Source organism: Nanorana parkeri, unplaced genomic scaffold, assembly GCF_000935625.1.
Source record: "Nanorana parkeri isolate BGI_ZX_2015 unplaced genomic scaffold, ASM93562v1 scaffold186, whole genome shotgun sequence".
Taxonomy (NCBI): Eukaryota; Metazoa; Chordata; class Amphibia; order Anura; family Dicroglossidae; genus Nanorana; species Nanorana parkeri.
The window spans coordinates 1,294,552-1,320,147 of NW_017306454.1; the positions used below are offsets into that span (position 1 = coordinate 1,294,552).

Here is a 25,596-nt window from a genome sequence, read left to right on the forward strand (position 1 = left end):
AAATTTGTAAGAAAAAAAAAAAATCTGTGTACACTGGAAACAGCTAGCTGGATATTGTTCAGTACTAAAAGTCATCAATGTTTTTTACAGTGAAGCTGGCCATGTGGGAGTCTACCCTTGACACATTTGTAGAGTCTATCCAATCAATTCCAGAGGCAAGTCATAGAATCACTTTTAGAAGAAATGTGTAATATGTGTATGTATGATATATAATATATACATGCTATATAGCAGGGGTAGGCAAACTCCGGCCCTCCAGCTGCGGTGCAACTACAAACCCCATTAGTCTTTGCAAGACCCTGACAGCCACAGAAATGAATCCCAGAGGCAGATGCAGGATGGGATTTGTAGCGTCACCACAGCTGGAGGGCCAGAGTTTGCCAACCCCTGCTACAGTGCTTTACAGCTTTCAAACAGCTGAAAGGATGGTTACAAAATTTGCATCTGTAAATAACATCAGAGGGAGGTCCAGCTCCTGCATTGGTCCCCGATTTATGGCAGGAGAGGGTCTCCTAGGCATGCTGCTGCGTATTTGGTAAAGCTGTGGGACGTTGCAGCACCCCAGTGATCGAAAGATGGCACAGGCAACTTTTGATGCGTGCATAGCAGATCCACCAAGGCAAGCCACTGAGGAACAAAGCCATGACGTTCACCATTCATGTTATCTAAGGCTGAAGGGCAGACTGCACTGAAAGTCCAGATCACAATCTTCATTAGGTTCATATGAATGGGCCGTCGTGACTATTTGGAGAGAAAACATTCCACAAATAGTAAAGAAATTGGGATGAATGTCAGGTAAAGGAAAGCCTGTTTACTGGCCATTTGGAGATTTTGTTCTAGGAAATAGCTGAACTAGTTGAAAAGTTTAGTCATTAAAAAGAACTGTTCAGGTAAAATCTACAGCTCATTACTTTCTACAGAATAAGAGTTCTTTAAAGTCTAAACCACGTTCAATTGTGCAGAGAGGAACTAGTTGTTAAAGGAGATGCTGCCATAGATACCAACAGAACTGAACAGGTATCTGTAGCACCTTGTTTGCCTCCTCTGTAGGACTGGTCTGAGATAAGGGCACGTATCACTCACAGTGGAAGTCAAAGGTGCACCTCAGTCCGTCAGTCCTTGAGATGCATACAGGGAGCACAACATGGCTGCTCAATAGACAATTGTTTTATCCAGTCACTGCTGCCCACCCCACTTCCTTCTATCTGTAATCTGGTGGTCCTGGAACACACCAAGTGGCTCTCGCACAGACAAAAAAAAATGCATTAAAACAAAGCAAGCCCAAGATGTTTACCATAACCCCCAGATTCAAACTGGCCTCAGAGTTTTGAATGTGACAGATGATGTAAGAAGCAAAGAGGAAGTTGCATAGCACATGCTCCAGGAAATACACCCCTACTGTCCTTTCTGTTGGTCCTGTTAGACTGACCAGGGGTAGCCAAACTGCGGATCTCCAGCTGTGATTAAACTACAAGTCCCATTAGGCATTGCAAGTCTCTGACAACGACAGGCATGGCCTACTGAGGAAGATGCATGATAATATTTGTAGTTTCCCCGCAGCTGGAGGGCCCCAGTTTGGCTACCCCTGTGTTAGATGGTCTGTGGGGTGATACAGGTTTGCTGAGGAAAACTTTGACTATCACAATTAGTGCTGACGGGATATCATTTACAGCTCACTTTTACTCCACCATTGATACTTTTAAGGCACAAACCAAGAACTAGGATGCAGATGAGGAAGTTCAGAGTAAAGTCAAAGTACAGATACCATTAAATCAGCATGCCAGCCAGGGAGCTGGGGTTTTCGGAAGGCAAGGTCTGCAATGGCAGCCTCCATACATCCTCAGTACAAGTTTCATTTGAGATGATGATGATGAAGGATTTAAAAATCACTTAACAACCCAACCTCCCACCATGAGTGCAAACTGTTCAACTATTTCCTGGGAACTGATTTACAGCCTCTTTACATCGGCCTGCACTGCTGCAATGTGTTAATGTTCATTTGAATGGGATGCCAACATACTACAAAATAAAGCCCAGTTGAATATTAGTTAAAACTCACAAAATGCATGAAAGAAAAAATGTGTGCAAAGTCTTACAGTTCATTCGGGTTGCTGCAGAGAAGGACCCTTGCTCTCTGTAGGGGGAGCAGTGATCTCTTTGCAGAGGTCTGACACACCCCCTGCTGACTCCAAGCCAGACCTCTCCAATCAGCAAGGATTGTGAGCATCGCTGTTTGTAGAGCTATAGGTCTGACTCAGTAGTGGGGCGTGCTGCTTTAGGCCCCTTTCAGACAAGCAGCATGATCAGATCCAACTGTCAGCTTTTCAGGCAATTCTGATGTTAGTGTATGAGCAGCTAGATCTAAACATCTGATTACCTCCCAACTCTTCCAGGTCCAGAAAACAAAACGCAGCAGAGTTCTGTTTTGGAGCACCTGTTTATGACGGATTAGGGGTAATCTGATGTAAACTGACACAGGTCCACTTACATCCAATTCCCCGTAGACCTAATATGGGTCCAGTAAAGTTCAGTTCATTAAAGTGGTGACATCTGCCCCATACTGCTCTGATCAGGACTCACAGGCACCTGTGTGAAAGGGGCCTTAAAAAGAAGGCAAAACTAAGACAATAAAACACCATTTGTTTTCATGTACCCGGAATGCATTTCTGATTTAAACTGAAGGATCAAATGGGCTCTAAGGTCTCCTGCATCTCAAAGCAATCACCTGGCCACATGGCGGCTTCCATTAATGATCTTTCCAGCTCAGGTTCAGAACATGGTAAATAACACCGCAGTGGACAGAACACCCAGTCCCATGATCAGACTCAGACCATAACAGAGTACACATGTGATATTGAAAAACCTGGTAGATTAGGCATTAACTTACAGACCATGTACAAATTCTGTTGAAGAGGCTCATCTATATACATTACCAGTAAAATGAATATCTGGATTGATCGATCACACTGGATACGTGTATCAAAATCTGGAGTTACATTTTAAATAGAAAAATTAGAACATTAGACTTTGAAAAGGCAGAAAATCCTCAGAAGTGCAGTTGAGCCAGTTCTCAACATTTATACATGTGGCACACTAAGAGGTGCTGTTACAACTCGTGTCCGGTCCATTGCGAGCTGCACAGTAGGGTGACCAGCCGTTGTGTTCTGTACACATTTAACACATTCAACATGGTCCAGCAAGATTCTCTTTCTTTCTTTTACGACATTTCATCGCAATCCTTGCTACAGCTCGGCATTTCCTCATCTATAATAACTGGGGGAACCTCTGTTTTCAGACGCTTGGATTCTGGAGGTCTGCAGAACAGGTCCTGAACTGGTGAATTGTCTGAAGAACAGAGAGGTTTGTTAGACACAAAAAGTATATTTGTTGTTTGACTTGATGCACTTTCATGATATTTCTAGCAGAACTGCAGTAAAAAAAATAAATTATAGCTCATTAACCACTTCCCGTGCATGGCCGTTCCTGAACGGCCGGACGGGAGCCTTATAGGAGTGGGAGGGCGTCTTAAGACGTGTAAAAGTTAGAAAAAGTCCAGGGAATAAGCGCTCTCCGAAGTGCTGGAAGGGGTTTAATTAGAGGGCACACCAGGTTGCTAGCGCTTCTCTACCCCCTCACCTTCTGGTCATCACGTGCGTCTTAAGACGTCCTGCCCTCCCCACACACGAGTGGGAAAAGGTCAAGGGGTCAAGGGGTGTCATTGAATTCAATGCACCGCCACGCCCCAGAACGCAGAGGGACGTTTTGTGAGGGATTGCAGTGTGTTCCAGCAGCTACCGCTCTGGAACACACCGCATTCGGTGTGAACAACCCTCCTTACCATCCTGTCTTGATTTGTATTGTGATTGTAATGTCTTCCCTATATCGTAAAGCGCTGTGCAAACTGTTGGCGCTATATAAATCCTGTATAATAATAAACAAGCCCATAGGTTCCCTGCAGAAGCGTGACCCCCAATAGTGATAGTGTCTCTTCAAAGTAATAACATTCTACCTTGCATTGTGAAAAGTCTGATCAAGAGGGGACTGGATAATTTTACTCTCAAGAAAAACAAACAAGGGATTCCCAAGGCACCCATACAATAGAAAGGGATAATATAAAACACAAACATAGACACAGACAGCTAATGCATTTTTCCAGAGGGCTGGAAAAAGGTGATTTTGCGGGGTCAATGACTTGCATATGTGGGATTCAGAAAGGTTTTGTCACTTACCGGTGCTACTGCACTCCATTCTACTGGGTCCTGGGGACACTGGAACGATCAGCTGTGTATTAGGTGAATTTGTCTTCACAGGGATTAGGGCGATTCTCCTGTATAGTGGCAGATAGAAACAGAAAGGTCAAAAGGCATAATTCACTGCAAACTATAAACCAGATGAGGTTATACTCCTATTTGTCCATATAACCCTATACAAAAGAAAAATCATGTATGTAAAGTGCAAGTCTGATTTTGCTGACAAAAAGGGCAATATACAACAAAACTAGACTCTTACCTGGTCTCTTTATACTTAGACAGGCCATGCCAGCATGCTTACTGGAAAAAAAAAGCTGGGGGGGGTCTTATTATAAATCACATGACCAGTCCTACTACACCCTAATTTAGGGGCGGGCAATTAACTTTCTCGAGGGGCCACATGAAAAACTGGGGCGGCTGTGAAGGGCCAAACTGATTAACGCACGGTACTGCGCAACATAACGAGTAAGCATTGCAGTGCAGCACGATTCATTTCAATGGCACCCCAAATGCACCTCCTGGTCACAAAGCAATTGACTGATACCATGCATTGCTGTGCGGTTGAACAAAGTAGTGCATTGCATGGTACTGTGAGTTAGTGGCTGCTGGGCAGGACCTTCAAACACTAAGTGGCAGCCACACACACATGACAAGCCACCCCCCCTCCCCCCCCAAAACATGTTTATTATTTTATTTCTTAACAGGCCACGAGGATGACATAATGGTCACACTTGTCACTGGTTGTTAGGAACGCCCAGTGGTCCTAGCAACCAAGGACTGGATGGAAACAGTGCCTGACAAAATGGCCTTCATGGGAGGATCACCAATTTCTTTTAATAATCTCCAAATGAATAATACTCTAAAATTACATGGGATTTTGTGAATGGATTTAAATCTACTTTAATGTTCTACTAGATATGCAGCAAGCTTGAACCTAAGCACATTGCTGTGGATGCCTGATATTTAAACTCAGGCTCGGTGCAGAGATACAGGAAAAACAGCAAACCAATGACATTAGAACGGGGTGGACCAATTAGTATGGTGTTCAAGAGCCCGCAGGATTTTTTTTCTTCAGGAGCCAGCTAAATAGAAAATAATTGGGCAACAGCTGTAATTTTTAAGCATTGGCTACCTGGTTCCCGAAATTTATCCAGCCCTGTATTAGAATGAAGAAAATTCTGGAGCGATCCACAAAAGTACTGTTACCATGAGCGCAGGGAAGAGAAATTGTTTTTGCGTCGGCTTTAGAAAATCAAAACTAGCTGCAGATTAACCCCTTCGTGACAGGAGACGTACACTATGTCCCGCCACAAAGTGCCTATATGACTGGCCACGTACACTGCACGTGATGAGTTTAAGGCTCTGTAATGCCGGTAACCGCTGAGACTCAGCGGTTACCAGTCAATAATGAATGCCTCAGTATTGAGACATTCATTAATGAAAGAATTAAGCCGTTACATGCAAATACGGGAGCGCTAAATAACGATCTGATATTTGACAGCTGAAGAGAGCAGGGTGAGTCACCTCTCTGCTATTCCTTTTGACAGCTCAATAGCCTGATGTTTATGATACATTTCAAGCACAGGGATATTACAATGTATCTCTGTGCCTGAAATGTATCACTTCTGAGGGTCTAGGCACAATCAAAGACCTTTAGGCTGGGTTCACACCTAGGCGTATTACGCATGCACGTCTGTCGCGCGACCGTCAAGCGGTTTTTTTTACCGCGATTCGCGTTAAAAACCGCGCGACCGTCGCGCGATTCCGAAGGCTACTTGGCTGTATCCCAATGGAAAACGCCCTCCAAAACGGCCCAAAGAAGTACATGTACTTGTTTGGGCGTCAGCCGTTTTGTCGGGCGTTCAGACGGGCGGAAATACGGAAAGGTGTGAACCATACCCATAGAAAACAATGGGATTTTCATGGTTGTACGTTTTGTAGAGCGTTCATAGAGCGTTGAACGCCCGACAAAACGGAAAGGTGTGAACGGGGCCTTAGTGAGATCTGAATCGGACATGCTGTCAGGATCAGTCACTAAGGTTATCATTAGCTGTTCCTAAGTTTGGAGCAGCCTGATAGCCAAAAATTAAAGTTAATTTATCAAGCAGTCATAGTGACTGCTTGATAAACTGACAAAAAAAAAAAAGTCTTTTTTTTTACAAAAAGTAAAAAAATTAAAATAAAGCGTAAAACAAAATTACATATAAATATATATTTTTATACTATAATTATAAAACATTTCTAAAAAAAAATAATCAAAACTTGTGAAAAAAGTGTTTTGTTCCAGTTTTTTTTATATTTTATTCAAACTAAGTGAGGCGTTAGGGCTATATATTTATATCAACATGTGTACCTATCTGTCCTATAAAAAACAATCTATAATATGTGTGTGTACATTTAGTAAGAAAGTATATTACTGCTGTGGATGAATCACAGAGCAAAAATGTAAAAAGTGTGTGTCAGTCATTTACAAACAGAAACTGAAAACTAGCCATCATGAAGGGGTTACAATTGAAAAGTAATTTTTAAATGATCATGAACTACAAACTGGCTTGCTTGGAAAGTAGAAACAAAAAGAAAAATCCAGTAACAGGCCTCCTCCCTCTTTACAAAGTCGATGTCCCTCTATATAAATAGAGTTGACATTTCGGTCACATGTGTTTATAACCACACTGGAGAGATTTCTCCTTGGACAGAATGGCACAGACCACAGTAAATTCTAACCTTTCCCTTTAATAGTGGGCAATAGTGGGTGCAGTAATTTTTGTTTGCTTCAAAGATGGTGAAGGAGATCAGGCACAGGGCTGCATGACAGAGGTGAAGATGTTCCCTCTGGCAGCTTCCAGAGAAGGAGCAGTACAGGCTACAGTATAGTACAGGAATCCCTAAATCTGCCGTTTACAAGTGGCAACCGTCACCCATTCAAGTTAATGATCGGGTGACAGCCGCTGCATTATGAACGCCAACACACTGCGTGTAATCGTATGCGATCATCATACAGTCCACTCTATGCAACTTCTACATATTCATAAGAATGACCTCACAATGTTTTTCATTGAAAGGCATTTGTACCACTACTGATAATTTTGTTCTAACTTTGTAATTAGTGATTAGGTTCCACTGACCAACTAAAGCCCCACTAGACTAAAAGACAGCATGAACTAACCGTGGGCTGGGTGTGCTAGGCTTGATGGGCTTGCTCCAAGCTTCCAGAGTGTTAAGTGTAATCCTCCTTGGATGTCCAGCTTTGCTTTTTTGTCCACTGTTCTTGTCCGCAGAGGTAGGTGTAGCCGGGATACTGGTTATGCCCACCGGAGTTGACAGAATACTGCTTGTGGAGGCTGCTGTGGGCTTGCTGTGGACCGGGGTGCATGGACTGGACTGCTCAAACAGCCTTGCAGATGGGGTCAGCTCCCCTGCTCGGAGAATCGGAGAAGAGACCCTTCTACCGTGAGACCTCCTAATCTTTTTTTCCGCTGCGGAAGGAGTCTTTAGAATTAAAGCAGGTTTCTCTTTAAGTGGCACTCCAATCTCGCCTTCCTCAAAAGTGACAAATGAGCAGTACCCATCGGTGGAGGCGATAGCTAGGAAGGTCCCATCGCTGGACCTGAGAGGAATGAGAAAGGGAAAATTAGAAGATTGTTTTGGAGGCGATTGTTCGAGGACAGTAGTCAACTGGTGCAAGACAGAGGGGAATCCACCCCAGGAATTTTGAATCCTGACAGAAGTTTCTAAACTTTCCAACAAAAGATCCAAAAAACAAACATAAATTTGGTGGGAGATGCACTTAAACAGCTATCCCAGGAAACACATGAAGGCAATCAGTGACCTTTTAATGCTATTACGTGTGTACTGCAATGAAGGGGTACTGTTGAGACCCCGAAAGTGCTGGTACTGAATGGCAATTTGTCATTAAAGGACTTTTGCTTCAAATCCTTTTGGTGTGCTGGTGACAATCTTGACTATAGCTGGATTACAGTCTGACACCCTAGTGTCAGACTGATTTTCCTGTGGAGAAAACTGCATTTTTATGGTTCAGGCCTGAAAAGAAAGAAAAAAAAAAAAGCCTGCACTGCAAGTCATCACTGCACCTCTACATTAGCACAATAAATGCCAATCACTTACAAAAGGTGGAAATGGACTTTAAATAGACATGGTCTATTTGAACAAATACAGCTTTACTACATACCCAAAATGTTTTCAGTTCAGACTTTGCTGAATGAATCTTCACTACACTTCTAGCTCTGCAATTGAGCAAGTTTCAACTAATGTTAACCACATGTAAGCGTCTATGTTGACAGGCTTTTGTTTGGCTCAAGCCGGTTTTCTCATTGCCATATTAGTCTATGGAAACAAAGTCTGCTTAAAGCAGGTCAAGAGGTGTTCAACTGCGCCTGTCAATGAATTCGGAATGATCTTAAGCATCTCATACTTATGTTAAACGTGGCATTAAACCTTCATTTTCTTTTTATTAACAGGACCAGACTTAAGTGAAATGCTTTTTGTTTCCTCGTTCTCTAGTAGTCCCCAAACTGCTAGTCCCCCTCCCTGCATGCGGGTGTCTCTATCAGCAAGGCAGCTGCTGAGGAGACACCCATGCGTGCCCGTTAACACAGTTAGCTGTGTATGTCCATAAACACACACAAGCTTGCGGCAAGTCATGCCCCCCGCTCCCACTTTGACTGAGGCCAGAAGGTGCCTTCGGCTCGCCTGCCCTCAGTACCCTCCCCAGAACCAGGAAGTTCAGGGAAAGCCGTGCACCTTCCTAGTCCCGGCAGAGGAGACTACTACTAACGGCAGGAAAGTGTGGGGACACAGCTAGGGACTGGGGTGTTTACCTTAATGCAGAGAATTTAGTAACCCTTTAAACTGAGGCCATTGACACAGGTTCTCACTTTAATCCAAATGGAATTTCAAATGGATATTTTAAGATCATAATATTCCAAAGACTGGATGGGTTAAGGCTCTACAGTAAAAACAGTCAAACTCTGCCTCCCTTTATGCAAGGCATCATTTCCGACTGGTGTGTACTGTGAATGTTAAAGTTAATTCATCCATAACCATCTCAAACAAAATCCTTACTTTCTCACCAGCCAGGCGACATGCCAACGCATACCCTGAAACAGCACATATTTTGTTTTGAGTAATGGAGACTCACCAAGATAAGTCGCTCAGTGTGTGGTAATGCACATTGGAAACATAACCGAAGGGGTAGGTCTGCTGTGTGTCGTAGAAAAGCACAGCATCTTCAGAGGCCACTGCAAAGATCATCCGATAAGGCTGAGAGACCAGGCCAGGAGGAGGCGCTTCGCCATTCTCACCTGAGGGGAGAGAGAAATATGACCGCTTGTAACGGGAAGGTCTCATTTACACAAATACAACCTAAGTGGGACACCACTTGGATTCTGGAGGCAAGCTTTTTGGAAATTCACACTGGGCACAGTTTATCCTAGTAGTATAAGGATAGCTTTTTCCTAGACATGACAGCTAACCGTTTGACTTTTTTAACCTTTAATAGTACAAATAAAAACAGTGGTAATTAAAAAAAATCACCAAAAAGCTCTGTTTTGCACTATCATAGCATTAGAAACTGAAAAATAGCATGGAAATGAAGAAGTATATACAGGCTGGTACTCAAGTGGTTAAGGGAACAGCAACGGGTTGGCAATATCTAATTGTTATCTACAAATGGCAATTTGACCAATGTGGCAATAAACCTTTGCAATACATGCTTAGAGTGCTGGCGACTACCCCCTGCAGAAAAGTGTTACCGTGCCCAATTTAATAGTCACAAGCAATGCAACCCACTTCGGATTTCAATCAGATCGCAAGAGGGGCAGACTGTGGGATCACTGGCCCTCGTCCAGCCCGAGAATACCTTGTATTTATTGGAAAAAAAATACTAGCCATTCTTTAAATGGCTGCTGTGCTGAGCAAGCAACCTCCTGTGTTTTCAGAGCAGAGGGAAAGCCGTGTAGCACAGTACAGGACCCAGAAGATCGCAGCTAGCACTGTGGCTACTACTGTGCTTACCAGGATCACCATTAGCTGATCAGATGTGGCATATGCATGCTTACATTGGGCAAGCTGAATAGAAGCATGCAAAATAATGCAGATCTGCTTCAAAATTCCACTTCAAGAGGTTTTGCCAATTCCCACAGCAGTCAGGCAGATTGATTAGTTTTCCCAGTGTTTTATGGGGAAAAGGAAAGAAGGAATGGACAAGAACAGTTATTCTTTCAGACGCTTTAATATGCGAGGTGCAACATCCCCTTTGACTCTTGGCATGCGTTTAAATGCTTACAGCCTCCTAGCATACATAAAGTATGCAAGGATTTATTTTTTTTTTAATTGTTCCTGTTGGGGAAATTTCCCTTTAATTCCTGCTCGAGACAATGGGCAGTAATCGAATAGTGACAACTGTCCTCTTATCTCTGAGTCAGCAATTGAATTCAAGTCTCATCAATGAGGACACAAACAGCACTAATAAATCATATGACTGGAGTTCTTACCCGTCCCCACACTATGCAAAACTAAAATTTTAGGGCTGTGGAAATTAAAGATAAATTTCTCGATTCGTTAAACTTTTTGATCGATAAAAATTATTTTGATCGCTAATGAAAACACTCACACCGGCTTCCGGGAGTCCTGTCGGCGATCCGTTGACGTCACGGAAATAGACGTCACCGGACTCCTCCACCCTTCCCCAAGTGGCTCCGTCGGCTAACGAAGGGAAGGGGGGGAGGAGTCTGGTGACGTCAATGTCCGTGACGGCTAACAAAGGGAAGGGGAGGAGTCTGTGACGTCACCTGATCCTCCCCCCTTTGTTAGCCGACTGAGCCACCTGGGCCGGTGAGTTTGCCCAAGAAACTTTCTGCACGAGCGCCAGCCAAGGCATTGGCCTATACACATACAGCACAGCAATGAAGTAATAAAATGAACTAGGATCACACTAATCCAGCACGTTGCCCCACTCAAGCGGCGGCCATATTGAGTGGGGCACCGGAGATTAATAACGTGCTGGATTAGTGTGATCCTAGTTCATTTTATTACTTCATTGCTGTGCTGTATGTGTATAGGCCAATGTAGTTGGATCTGTATGTGCGTTATAATCGAAATTAAAAATCGATTAAAAATTTTTTTTTTATTAATTGAACATGAAAATTGTAATCATTACCAGCCCTATAAAATTTGTTATGTGTAGTTTTTTTGGGGGATGGTTTCCTTTAACGCACCTTTCACTTCCGGCCTCAGTTCATAGAACACAGGGCAGCATCGAACAGCAAGCGTCACTTTTTCTCGACAGGGCAGGTGAGCTATAGGTCTGGAATGAAAGCAAACAATTTTTACACAGAAAACAAAAAACACAATCAGTGCATCACAATATAAGCCAAAACATATCCATAAATGCAGGCGAATACTGCTCCAAAAACATAAAAATTCAAACACTACCCCACTTAAAAATGCGTTAGATTAAAATAAAAAAACTTTGTTAAAGTACACATCTTTTCTGGCCATTTACAACTTTATGGTCCTACAAAAAAATAAAATGTTGTACTCTCCATAAAAAAATTATCCTTGGGTTATACCAGGACTGGACAAATCCCCGGAGCAAGGTAGTCAACACACCTAACATGAGGTTTTCTCTAGTTGCAGTCAATGGAGCTGGCTCCTAAACAATCCCACTAGATATCCTGGATTGGACAGACTGGCTTCTGAATTCCATACTCATTTTTCCACCCCTGCCGTTATACTGCTACCTACAAGAGAACTGGACACTTCCAAAAACTGTAGGCCAGCCCAGGATAACCCTCCGTACTGTGTAGTGGCCCCACACCAAAGCACTGGAACTGCTGATGCAGTGTAAAGATGGGACATAGAGGGGAAAAAAAAAATCTCAAAATGTCTGCAAAGGCCAAAAAGTCTTCTTGGTAAAGGGGGCAATGACAGATATCTTAAGATTAAGATTTCTGAACTTGCATGAAGACATTTAGAGCCTTAAGATCCAAGATGGGGTGAAAGCCCCCTTTTGGATTTGGAGACTGAACCGGTTGGAGTAAAGCACTGAAACCACTCTGCTAAAAGAACTAGAGAAATGACACCTTGATTCAGAAGACCCAAGGGGACATAATGGAGATCGGCTAATCTGTGCGGTGAGAAAGCAAAGAGGGGGCAGGGAGCAGAACTCCAGTTTGCAGCCCTTGGATAGCCCCTCCTGCACCCAAGCATCTTAGAAACAAGCTGTTTAAGCACCCGCAAAATGTGAACTAATGGCCCCCCACTTGGCACCTTCGTGCAAAGGCTAATCTAAGGATTTGCTAGGCAGAGGATGCAGCCACAGCTAAGGACAACTCATGCAGGTGAGGGTCAGATAGCAGGAGGTGACCAAGTCACTGTAGGTGGGCAGCAGGAATGGATCAAAGTTTCATCTGGCTCTTTGCAAGCAGGAGAAGCAGGGAGAAAAGCTCGCAAACTCAAACACATCACCATCAGCGCTCAGTTGCACAGAGTTAACCCAATTTGTGGCAAAACGTGGGAATGGGGAATAAAGGTGCACAGCGTCCTATATTAAAGAGGTAGCTCCCATTGCTCTGCCTGACCAGCCTACTTCCCGAGCTAGTTTTTAGAGACAAGGCAAGGGCTAAGGGAACACCAGCAGCTCTGAACCTGGAGAGCACTGCGCAAATTTTACCAGAACAGTCCGGAAAGTGCCCTCCATGGAACCCAATCACCACTTTCAAGCTACCTGTAACATCCAGTCCAGCAGGGTCTGGTTGCATCACTCATATGCAGAGCAAAAAAACGGTTATTAAAAAAAAAAAGAAAAGTCAACTCAGCAGAGGTGATGAAGACTTCCATCCTCCTAGGACACTAGGAAAAACAAAACTGAGGCATGCTGGTAGTAGGACGGTTGGGAGGGTTCCTGAGCTGGCCTGCAGTTTTTTGCTTGCTATTGTCCAATTCTTCTAGAGGTGGCCATACAACTTAAAAGGTTAAAGACAGACACTGTACTGAATACACACCTCTTCAGATTATTCCTGGAAAAGACATATGTTGTGTTAACAAGGGAGTCCCCAACCTCAACGCAGCCAGCTACAAAAAAAGAGAGGAAGCCATGAGATGATATCTGGGAATACTTCTACATGTAACAGTTCTCTTTGTATAAGCACATCAATAATTTACTACATATGGGAACCAAACCTGGAGTGAGGAGGAGAGAGCCATCGGGTGTAAATGTCAGCCTTCTGAAAAAGGACTTCATGCTGTCATCATGGAACATTCGGTAATTTTTATTCTGTCATGAAAAGAGGGAGGGAAAAAATAATCAAATATACGACAAGCCTGCTGGCAAAAATGTTTTTTGATCTAAACTTACACTATAAACCATAGAATTCATACCCCGTTTAAATATAGAAACGCATTAATTCCAATCTTGCAGAGCTACACCAGATAAAGAATCTTTCATATTGGGTGTACCCGATGCCCGTGTCCCCTGCTGTGTGCTCTGGTTTCACCCATCCGCAGCTAAATCATTACACTTGTGGAGGGACACATTAGTAACTTAGCGGATGGCAGGAAAAACTAGAGTGTGGGGCTTAAAAGGTGCCATGGGGTTTAAAAGTTGGCCCAGATTATTAAACTATAATTATATAAAATACATCACTTTATTGCATGGCAAGATTAAAACCAGAACCACACAAGCTAAAATTAAAAACACTGCTCATGTGTATGGTATGCACCCTATCGGAGGAAGCACTGTGACCACCATATAAGATACTTGAGCAGAACCCTCGGTGACCAATGTCTCTAGATGAGTGCCTCTGTTGTGCCCCCTACCATAGAAGGCAGCGGCGTCTGCCCTTTTCATGTGCTCTCGTGTTGCATGGCTAGCCATGAACATCTCTCTCCTGAGGAGGCTTTGTTCAGCAAAACACATTGAGACTCGCATAAACCAGCAGAGGATGGTTCATTCACGTCACATGAGGAGATGTGTTTAATGTTAATGTACGTGGATGTGATTTTAATCACGTCATCCAATAAAGTGATGCATTTTTTTATATTTATAGTTTAATACTCTGTTTGGACCGCCTTTAAAACCCCATTTATTCTGCTGTTTGAGCGGAGTACGGATTTTCTGGAAGGTGTGGTGCCTGGTGCTTAGGACTCTGCATGTTTATGTGGTGCACCGCTTACTTTTTTTAAACCAGAGTGTGCAGTGAGGAGTGTCCAACACACATATAAATGTTGGATGCTGAAGATTCTTTGGGAGTGTAAATCTGCAAGATGGTGACGATAGGCTGGTAAGTATTGACTTCTCCAAGTAGTTTTTTTCGTATTTAAAGCAGCAATATAACAATTATGTGCACATATCTCCAATATACACAAGTATGACCAAGTATCTTGTAGAAATGAGCTACAGCACACCGTGTCTACGAACCTCTCCATCAGTTGCGTTGTTAGACGGCATTTTGCAGACATTAAAGGCCACTCGCTTTGTCTCTGTTCTGTACACCCTCAAAACACTGCACACAAAAAGGAGAAGCAACTGTTATGCGATACTGACAGAATAAATTAAAATGAAATCGTCCTATTAGGATGCATGTTTGATGCATCAGAGTAACACCCTTTAAAAAACATTTTTTTAAAAATCAAGACACCACGGTGGTATGTACACAACTGAAATCCTCATAGCTCAAATATTATATATACGCCAGTGAAATCTTACCGGTCACAGCTCAGTGTCGCTATGTACTGGCCCAGGGGATCCCAGGTCACTCCCTGAACGTAGCTCTTGTGTTCATTAAATATAGACATTTTCTGGCCTGCAATTATCAAAAGAAAAAAAAATTATATTTATATATGCGATAACCTTGACAACAACAATATGCAGCATACAGAGAGAACTATGGGCTTAAAAACCTTGGAAAGCATACAGGGACAAGGAATTATAGGGAAACTACAAGCAGCTAAATACACAGTTGAAATACATATAGCTTTACTGTGTAACCTGCCAAAAGAATTGTAATTTTATACAGCCAATCTTACACACATTTCCCACACTGCACAGTCAAATGATGCACATAGCTCCTGACTAAGCAATTCAACCTCCTAGGTCTCCTCTCCACCTCCATCCTTCAGAAAGTTAATTAACATTACCTCTGAGCACACAGCTCAGAGGTAATATCTAGTAAAATAGTATAGAAATGTGTATTTTAAATGTATATTTGCTATTTGGATAAAAGAAAAACCTGAGCAGTTAAAGTGAAACTCGGGACAGACATAGCTGTAGTGCTCCAGGCCACCCAAATCCCTTTTGAAGGTAATCTGGTGACCTTTTTGCAATGTGGGAGAGATATTCGAAAAAAGATTCAGAAAGGCTGGAAAATTGACAGCTGTAATAAAACCTAAAAAAAGGCAATTATATATTTCAGCCTGCATGACAAAAGAAAGCAGAAAGTATACATCAGTATAGGGCTCTACAATGAATATGTTATCCAATACACACCTATAAGCAAACATGCAAGTCATTTACTCTAACCACTTTCACAGACTGGCCTTCCTAAGCCATGGCGAGTCTGCGCTGCATGATCTTACATTTATTGGTACACAGCATGGATTTAGGGCAGACTCACAAAAGGAATAGCCTAGAGACTAAAGTCAACTTAACATTTAAAAATAACGAAGCACACAAACTAGGGATGCATTGATACCGGTTTTTCAGTATCGAGTGCCAATATTTTTTTCGGGTACTCGCCGATACCCAATACCGGAAGTCCCATTAAGGAAGCCAGGCGGCGTGTAAAGACTTGCCACTCGGCTTCCCAATTAGCAGAGAAGCCGTCTGCATGCTACTCGTCACTAGATGACAAGAGGCATGGAGACGGCTTTCTGGCCAATCAGGAAGACGGGCGCCGTGTAATGACGCGGCAACCGGCTTCCTAATTGGCCGGAAAGCCGGCTCCATTATCCCTCATCATCCAGTGACCAATCAGAGAGCCAGCTGCCGCATCATTACTCAGCGTCTGGCTTCCTAATTGGCCAGCTTCCCGACCAATCAGGAAACCGGGCAGTGAGTCATTACACGCTGCCCGGCTTCCTGATTGGCTGGGAAGTGCTCTCTCGTCACAAGTGATGAGGGAGCATGGAGCTGGCTTCCTGGCCAATCAGGAAGCCGGGCAGCGTGTAATGACTCGCTGCCCGACTTCCTGATACCGCAAACTCGGGTATCGGGCTAGGCATCAGAGCATTTGGGCGAGTACTAGTACTCGCCCAAATACTCGGCATCGGCACAGATACTCTAGTATCATTGCATCCCTAACACAAACCCACCCATTATCTAATATTGTGAACATAAAAGTAAAAGATCCCCAAAACGTCTGGTCAGTACATTTTAAGATCTACCAAATGCATCTTGGGAGACTGATTTCTTCAGACCTCCATTGCGTATCCAGTTCAGTGGGCTTTAGTATGATTGATGGCTACAAGCGCTAGATTATCCAATTTCGGATACGCTGATCTAGCACAGAGTAACCAGTTGCAAAAAATGCGTTCTTAGAATTACATAGAGAACACCCATGGATATATGTAGCTATCACACCTTTAACAGCATCCCAGATGATGGCGGAGTTGTCCACAGATGCAGAGACCATGAAGTTGCTGTCTTGTGTCCAGGAGATGTCATACACATCCTCCAGATGACCCCTGTGAATAGTAAAGACAGATTAAAAGTCAAACAATCCATTTGGAAAGCAAAGTAAAATAAAGGGAACATCATTTACATTTGATAGAGGGCAGGTAAAATTCTATCCTAGTTTAATTTCTACAGTCCCATAGTCCTAATGTACCAATCTCCCCCAAAAGATGGTACAGGAGGTCTGATTCTGAAGCTTAAAAACTGTACACAGCAGGATAAAATATCTGGGAGGTACTGAAAGCCATATTTACACCCTTTCCTCTCCTTTCTCTTAAGCATCCTTTTTTTTGTCAAGAGAGGTATTCAAAACATTGAGTGCAGAATACAAATGAGGCTGACAGCCAGGTTGCTGGCTGCATGTTTGTTAAAGTGTCCACCATAGATCCATGAGGTCATCAATAAAAGTCAACGGTTGACAGGTTTAACCCAAACACTAAAATATGCCATAACTTCCTGGCACCTAGAATATGGGCTGATATACATGACTGAAATGCAGACAGTGTTGATGCAGAGAGACTGCTGAATTAGTAGCAACATGGTCAGTCAGATTGATCTGCATGTCTGCATCTGACCCCAAGTATATGTGATCAAAACCGAACATCACTATTTTCTACTTTCCTCCACAGATAATTAAGCAACTGTATAATGATCAATGGATACTGAAAATATTGGAGCCGATACCTCAAATGTTTGTACACAGTCCAGTTCTCCTTGTTCATTTCAGTGTCCTCTTCTTCATTGAATGGGGTCACTTCCATTTCCTTGCTTTCACTCAGTTTCCATAACAATATTACAGCATCTACAGTGCACACAGATTAATTAGGATATGACCAGTATGTATTCAAGAAGTGAAGAACGACCACCACTTATTGCACATAACCAACTCTCATCTTTTCTGGGAGAACAGTACAATGTAACTGGTTTGCTATGGGCAACAAGAACTTCAAGGTCAAATCATACAATACACAGTGTAGGATGCACCCATACGTTACATATAACCAAACCACACAACCTACCGTATTTTACGCTCCATAAGACGCAGATTTCTCCCCCCAAAAGTCAGAGGGAAAACGTGTGTGCGTCTTATGGAGCGAATCCCTATTGTCCGACTCCGGGAACATGCAGTTTCGGGCGCCGGGCGAGTAGTTTTCTGTACATTTAGCGCTGCTAAAGCAGCGCTAAATGTACAGTGGGAGCCGCTGCTCGTACAATACAAGTGATCTATTTAGATCACTTGTATTAAAACCGAGCGGCAGTGATCAAGTCCGCCCCAAACCGTGGTTTTCGGGTGCCCTGCTCCTATGGGCCCGTGACCACGGGATAGGAGCTCACCATAGAGCTACTAGAGCAGACGAAGAACGTCTGGAAAAAACGTTAGTTCTTCGTCTGCTCTGTGTGAACACTGAAAAAGTGGCACTGTAGTCACAGCGCCACCTGTCTCAGCGGTCACTAACTGCAGCTTCTGTAATAGTTTGTCACAGAAACTGCCTGTTTCTATGGTCCGGTGCGCCTTATGGAGCCCAAAATACGGTAATTAGTTGCTCTGTAATCTGGTCAAGGATGTCTGGAAAAAATATGCCAGGGGGTACAAACAGCTTTTTGTATAGCAGAGCCAGAATGGGCAGTTTTACTAGTACAATAGTTAACATGGAGCCCTGCCTTGAGCACACATCACGCTAAACTGTAATGTAACAAGAGTGTGGGTGTAGCTACCTCTCGCTTCCTGGGGATCCACCATGTTGCTGTTCACTTGCACCACATCAGTCCCACACTGCAGTAAGAAATGAAATCGATCCTCTACCCCCATCTCCGTTTCTTTAATCAGTGTTAATTCATACAACTGTAAAGCAGCAGAGCCCTGCCCATCAGGGGAAAGGGCCTGATCTTTCTTTACTGCAGTTTTACTTTCTCATACAGGTGTCTCCCCCTCCCACCAACCTGTCTGATTGAACAATGAAGGAGAAGCAGAAGACTGGTTGACGCAGCAGCAAAGGTACGGGGGGCAGCAGCAGAGGTACGGGGGGATTAAAAGGGACACAGACCGCTGCAGCCAGCACCAGCAGGGAGGACAACGGACCAGCAGCAACTAATCGATGAGTATCATTGCCAACAATTCTCATTATTGATTTCATCGATTAGTTGTTGCAGCCCTACTGCCTGCTCACTGCAAGGGTTAAATGCTCATTTAGGTCTAGGGTACCTAGGAAAAGGAATTTTACTCACCTAATTACCAGTCCTGCAGGCTCCAAGACCAGCACCTGCAGCCTCTTTCCTTCTACACTCCAGCGGTCAGTTGCCCAGTGACATCAACAAGTACAATGCAGGGCCTAAAATCCTGCATTATTTGTAAAAAGCACCAAGGGACAGTCGACAAGCTGAAGCATAGGGAAGAGGAGTAGGGCAGTGACTGCTGGGCGAACAGGGATGAGGTAAATAAAACTGCTTTACCCGATACGCTAGACCTAAACGATCATTTAATCCTTGCAGTGCAGTGGGCAGCCCAAAGGCAAAGGGTTTTTTTTTTTGCCACGGACAAGAGCTTTAAAAATGAGCCAACATCTGGTTGATATTTCATTCCCTCTTCTTTTCACCAAGGATTGCATTTCTTAATCTGCTTAAAGTTTGCTGTAGATCCTCAAATCATCTCTGAATTGGTGATGACACTGTATTTCCTTCTATAGGGGGGCTACTTTTGTTCCCTGTGGTCCTTGTGTGTATTGTAAAGTAGTCACTGCTCCAAGCTCACTCCTGTGATGAACTACAATCTCATGTTTAGTTTACTAATTTGTATTGAGATTGTAGTCCATCACAGGAGTGAGCTTGGAGTGGTGACTACTTTACAACACACACAGAGACCATGGGGAACAAAAGTAGCCCCCCTCCAGAAGGAAGGACAGTGTCAGCACCAATACCGAGATGATTGGAGGATCTACAGCCGAGTGACACACAAATAAGATACATTTTTGTTCATAGTTAATGTACTTGAATGCACTTTCTAAAATTTAGTAACCAGAAATTCATAAAACTCTTACCGTCCCCACCAGAGGCCAAGACTTCACCATTTGGCGAGAATCGGACAACGTTGACAGCTTTGGTGTGCCGCACAAGGCTAGACAAGAACTCCACAAGCGCTTTTCCATCTTCTGACTTTTCAATCTTCCATATCTAGAAAGAGAAAAAAAAAAGAGAACAGGCTTAATCTTGCAAGCATCCTCCTGCAACTCTTTACTTAATGATATGGTAATGTGTTTAAATGCGCTCATAATAGCAGGGGACTATCAAAGGAGCTAACAATCCAATGTTCCCACCTCAGCCATACACAGGCGATAGTGTCATCTTAAGCCAATTTACATACCGCTATATTCTTTGATGTGGCAAGGATTGAAAACTTTTCAGGACACTAATAGGGAGAATGCACTAACTACACAGAGACCGTGTCCTTTCAAGACTCCAAACAAGTGCTCAGGACTGCAACTACCCATATTGTCCATGGATTTCATAATTTATATACACAGCCAATGATGTATCCCATGACGATCAGATGTATAATTTACACCAATTAAAACAAGAAAAAAACAAAAAAGAACTGCAAGTGATTTTTTTTTCTCAATCTACAGCAGAATCCTTTCAAAGTAAAGGAACTCTAGCCTCACCTGTTTCCATCTCATGTGCTTATTCTTATTTTAGTGCTTGGGGGAAACTGTGCTGCTCTTTCATTTCACACACACCTCCCCCCCCCTACACTGTGAGCTTCTGTATTTTCATTTAAGGGTATTGAAGTAGGTATAATTCCTGCCTATGTGCCTTGCAAATTCAGCAAGACCCGCTGTTTGTCAAAGGCATGGCCCCTGGATATAGTAAGTGCCAATTAAAGCTGCTGCATCCTCTGTTGTGCACACAACTTCCATAGAGACGGTTTTATCTACATGACAGATAGTTATATATAGCCCGTCCTCTACCTGTACACAATGAAACATAAGACTTCACAGTAGGGTCTGCGCAGTATGAACCGAACTGCAAACACATGTAACAGAATCTTATTTCATCTGGACGAGAAAGTATAATCTGCAGACAGCCCCGTCCTCCCTGTGCACACTGAAGAGCCAAGTATAAAAATATCGATTGCTGCATACTGGAATTCAGCTTTAACCCCTTCATGACTGAGGCCCTTTTTTCATTTTTTGCACCCATGTTATATTCCAGATTTTAGGCCTGAAAATGACATAAAACCCCCCAACATTAAGCTTTTAAAATAATTGACTAGAAAAAAAGTGTTTTTTTATTGCACAAGAGACAAACTATGTATCTCCTGCAATAAAAGTTTGTGCCATACTGTTTGCAAACTTATGTAGAATGTCCCGAGTTTCACATGTAGAGCTCAGTGTACACCTCAGTGCCAGGAGTTGAAGTGACAAATAGTCACAAATATCCCCCCACACACCGCTTTAAAGACTTACCTTAAATGACGCCTCTTGATCCGATCATCTTATTCCTTCCACTTGTATTCAGCAGTCCCTCCAGCACTGGTGCCGGTCTCTGATCCGCCGCAGACTCCCGTTTCTTCCTGTCACACGGTGTCTGTCCGGCGTGCATACTTACAGCTGCATGCATTGACTTACAGCGAGTCTCTCCTCTTCTCCCCATCAAATATCTGTACAGCATAGGCGCTTGCCCCTTCATGCTGCTCGAGAATCTTTAGATCTTCGTACGGGAGCGAGCAGCAGAGACACAGGTAAGTAATAACCTTAATAACTTTTTAAAAATGTTTTTGCATATATCTACTGCTTGCTAGAAGTAGATATATGCAAAAATAAAAAAGGGGAGTTTAATTATATTTTAACTTCCGTGCAGGAGTTAAGAGAACTAGGGGGTAACCTTTTAATTCCATAGTTCTCTTAAGGGTCACGGGAGGACATATACTAACATCCTCCTGTGACCCAAAGCTCAGAATATAGCGGGTTATACCGCTATATACTGAGAGCGCCGCAGCCGGGATGAACCCCGCGATAATACTGTCTGGATCCACCCAGCTGAGTGAGTGACAGCTGGCTCTGCCTAACTAAAGGCAGAGCCAGCTGTGCCCGACCGCTCCCCTGTACGTTCCACCAGTCAGTGCTGGAGGATCGGAGAGGGGGGGAAACCCTGCGGAGAGCAGTGACTGACAGTCACCGCTCTCTGCAAGGAGATGATCGAGAAGTGAGCAAGCAACTGTATGTGTTCGCTCACTTCCCGATCTATTGAGCCGACGTGTGACAGTTTCAATGGCACACGTCAGCTCTAACTATGAAGAGTGTAAATCACTCACATCATAGTTCTCCTTTAAGTCATCTCAGGCCAGCAAATCAAGATGGCCAAAGATGCCAAACCCAGAGAAGATGTCATTGTTGAAGCTTGCAGGAGCATTTCTGGAAGGGTGGCGAGCACTGAGGAATTCAGTTCGGCTACAAAGCTGAATTCCAAGATTAGCAAATATTGTCTAAATGCAAGAGACGTGTAGATGTGTGCAGTAATCCAGTGTGTAGGACCTTCCTGTAATAAAGACTGGTCACAGCTGTTCGGTTTCCTTGTACATGATGACTGGATTTATATTTGCCCCTCCTCGTTTTCTGCAGGCAGCCTGTAGTGGGTGGACCTTCTGGGTCCCTCCCACAGCTCTGCTCTCTGCAACACAGTGATGAAGTTACTTTTGCATGGTTATAATTGGGTTGGCAAAGGCATTTGGTGCACACATAGTAGATTTACATCCTTAGTGGCTTTTGAGGAATATATTTAAATTAACGTTTTTATGCCCATGACTTCAGCTTTGGGGGGGGTGCCTAGAACAGCTAATCTCTCACACATGTTAATCACCAGTTAGTAGGGAGATTACTATTTTTTTCCATTTAGATCCTCTCGGTGTAAGAGTAACGTACCCGCACTGCAGTGTCCACTCCCGCTGATGCCATTCTATTCACTTTACTTGTCCCATGCTGGAAATCAACACTATAGACGGGCTCGCGGTTATGCCAGGAAATCTCACAGGTGTTGACCTTCATTCTGAATGCTAAGACATTGACAATAAAAAAAAAAACAAAAATAACCAATTTTAAAAAGATATGAAAGTTAATACCTTTTTTTTTTTTAAATGTCTTGAAAACAAAGTCCTCCCTACCAGAAGCATCACTGAATCAGGAAGGAAGGGGATATCATGAGGCCTAAAATGGGGAAAAAAACGTGCAGAAACTTTCTTGGGCAAACTCACCGGCCCAAGTGGCTCATTCGGCTAATGAAGGGGGAGGAGTCTGGTGACATCACGTACATCGATGTCACCGGACTCCTCCCCCTTCCCTTTGTTAGCCGTCACCGGACTCCTCCCTCCTTCGTTAGCCGACGGAGCCACTTGGGGAAGGAGTCCGGTGATGTCGATGTCCGTGACGTCACCGGGACTCCCGGAAGCCGGCGGAGAGGTGAGTGTTTTCATTAGCGATCAAAATAATTTTAATCGATCAAAAAGTCGAGAAATTAATATCTTTAATTTCCACAGCCCTAATAGATATATATAGATATATTGTGCTATACATACACTTTAAGGACAGTAGTAAGAGATGAGCCTGACTGGAGGAATATTAGGCCTCGCACACATGGCCCTATAGAGCACCGTGGTTCTCAACCTGTGTAACCTCAGGCATTACCGAGTGTTCCGGTGCTGGCAAATGAATGACAATCCAAGGCACCTCCCGCACGGTAGGTGCAATTGCATGGTATAGTGCGTTTAAATTTTTGTTTTTATTATTATTAAGACCCCCCGCAGTCTTTCTACCTTACAAGGACCAGAGTGGATCCTCAGCCTGGGGTGACAGAGCTCCGTCCATACATGCATTGCTTGCCCTGTCGAGGTTCCGGGAGCCAGGATGCGATGTCACTTGGTGCCGGACATCATATTTTGAAAGGCTTCTCGGTGCGAGAACTGACAGTGCTGTGCTAGGGGGAGGTTGAGGAGCCCCTCGCCTAGCCCAATGGAAGGCACACAACGAACCACTAAACCCACTTTCGGGTCACGACTCACCAGTTAAGAACCACGGCTATAAAAGGACCTTACAGGCAGCACAATCTCGCATATTAAGTAGTCTGTCCTGCATCTCAAGTCTTAGACATTCATGCATTTTTGTGCCAATGAACTGAGCTTGTAATTCTGTACCGTCATTCTGGGCCCCCGCCACTGCTTACACATTGTTTATGTTTACATCACCCCCCTTTGAATTAGCCTTTCACTATGCCGCAGAGGCACAGAATGACCTCAGTTTCAATCATTCTGAATGACTTTAGGCCGAGGTCATTCTGCACCACAGACCCATTTGGGGGTGGGGGGATGTATGTGGAGGCACCAGTAGAAGTGCAGGCACTGGCTACACAATGCTTTACCACTTGCTGCTGCATCCCCTCTAAACATCAAGAGGCTGAGTCCAGATCATGTGACCGCAGATTGGGACATGATCAGGAGACCGCCTCAGCACCTTACGATTGTTTACAATGACCGGCGTGCCGCCTGGGTGTTGGGGGTCATGCAGCGAGCGTATGCTTTTAGGGCAAAACAGTTGAGCCCCATTGATGCATATAGACAGGAAAAGGTCTATATGCATCAATCTCCCCAAGGCTCTGAGGTCACTAGGCAGCAGTCCATATAGCCATGTCCATCCAGTTATGCGTCCAGCAGTCGGAGCGTAAAATGGGACACAAATCCTTCCTGTAGGACACAGCTGTGTACAGGCCCATATATGTTCCAGATCTGAATGCCCCGTATCCATCTGGGGCAATTCCAGGGCCAAATCTTCAAACATTGGCACTGTGCCCAAATGATGGAATAATATACTCTTGTGACAGCACACATCTTTAAAGCCTGGAGGGTCACAGAGAAGAATAAAGGGCTCCCTATACAGATACAGTGTCATGGCCTCCACTTTCAATACGGGAATCATGACTCCCCCACATACAGCACAACCTGTAACCACTCTCATAGTCACGTCCCCACCCGCACCGTAGATACTGCACCTCGGTCTCCCTTGTCCCCGGGCCTTTCAGAGCTGGTGAAGCTGATCGCGGGTGTGGGTGAGCCCTCCCGGTACCGGCACTCACCTCCCGCCGTGTGTCACTCAAGGCACTGTTTGACTGCAGAAACTTTCCCGCCCGCGCCCCTCTCTCTGCTCTTCCCCGGTTCGCCGCCGCTGCAGCGACATCTGGCGGCGCGGCGGGAGAACTGCAGTGTCTCCATGGCAACAATACGAAGGGGTTTTTTTTCATTTACGTATTTAAATTTAAAAAAATTACATAATTATATTTAATAAAGAAAAAAAATGTCGTAACACTGAAATGCTTTTTTCATTTTCGATAGATTGCAGAAGGATAAGAACGCCTGTCAGTTTTTTTTAGATATGTCCCTGCTAAAGAGATTTACTTTCTGGTTTTGTCCCAAAACACAATATAATACCAAATTATAATTTTTTTGTTAAATATGAGAGGAGGCTGTCTGTGCCAAGTAAATATATACCCAATATGCCAAGCTAAAAAAAACAAACAGCGTGCGCCCGTGCAAAAAAACATGGTACCCCAAATTGTTTATAGGCTACCCTTTAACCCTTTCCCTGCCAAAGCATTTTTTGCACACGTTCTAATCAT

The 25,596-nt window shown here is 43.8% G+C and overlaps 1 protein-coding gene across 1 annotated transcript; it reads right to left on the minus strand.

Annotated features, from left to right (window-relative positions):
• Positions 1-3,000: 3,000 nt before the first annotated feature.
• Positions 3,001-25,075, minus strand: CHAF1B (chromatin assembly factor 1 subunit B). The gene is made up of 14 exons (XM_018555157.1): positions 25,027-25,075; positions 22,857-22,989; positions 19,977-20,109; positions 17,626-17,743; positions 16,849-16,952; positions 14,977-15,073; positions 14,689-14,773; positions 13,452-13,545; positions 13,274-13,343; positions 11,486-11,574; positions 9,409-9,571; positions 7,417-7,857; positions 4,230-4,327; positions 3,001-3,345 (listed from the first exon to the last, which is right to left on the minus strand). The coding sequence occupies exons 2-14, from the start codon at positions 22,977-22,979 to the stop codon at positions 3,218-3,220; spliced, it is 1,743 nt and encodes a 580-aa protein (XP_018410659.1). The 5' UTR covers positions 22,980-22,989; positions 25,027-25,075; the 3' UTR covers positions 3,001-3,217.
• Between the last annotated feature and the right edge of the window lie 521 nt (positions 25,076-25,596).

What these genes read in the sequence shown, in the direction of transcription:
- CHAF1B (XM_018555157.1), bottom strand. Translation starts at nt 22,979, where the DNA reads ATGAAGGTCAACACCTGTGAGATTTCCTGGCATAACCGCGAGCCCGTC. An exon ending in GAGTGGACACTGCAGTGCGG is followed by an intron (nt 20,110 to 22,856) that starts GTACGTTACTCT and finishes TTCTCTTTCTAG; the next exon opens with ATATGGAAGATTGAAAAGTC. An exon ending in CCTAGCACACCCAGCCCACG is followed by an intron (nt 4,328 to 7,416) that starts GTTAGTTCATGC and finishes GCCACTATACAG; the next exon opens with GAGAATCGCCCTAATCCCTG.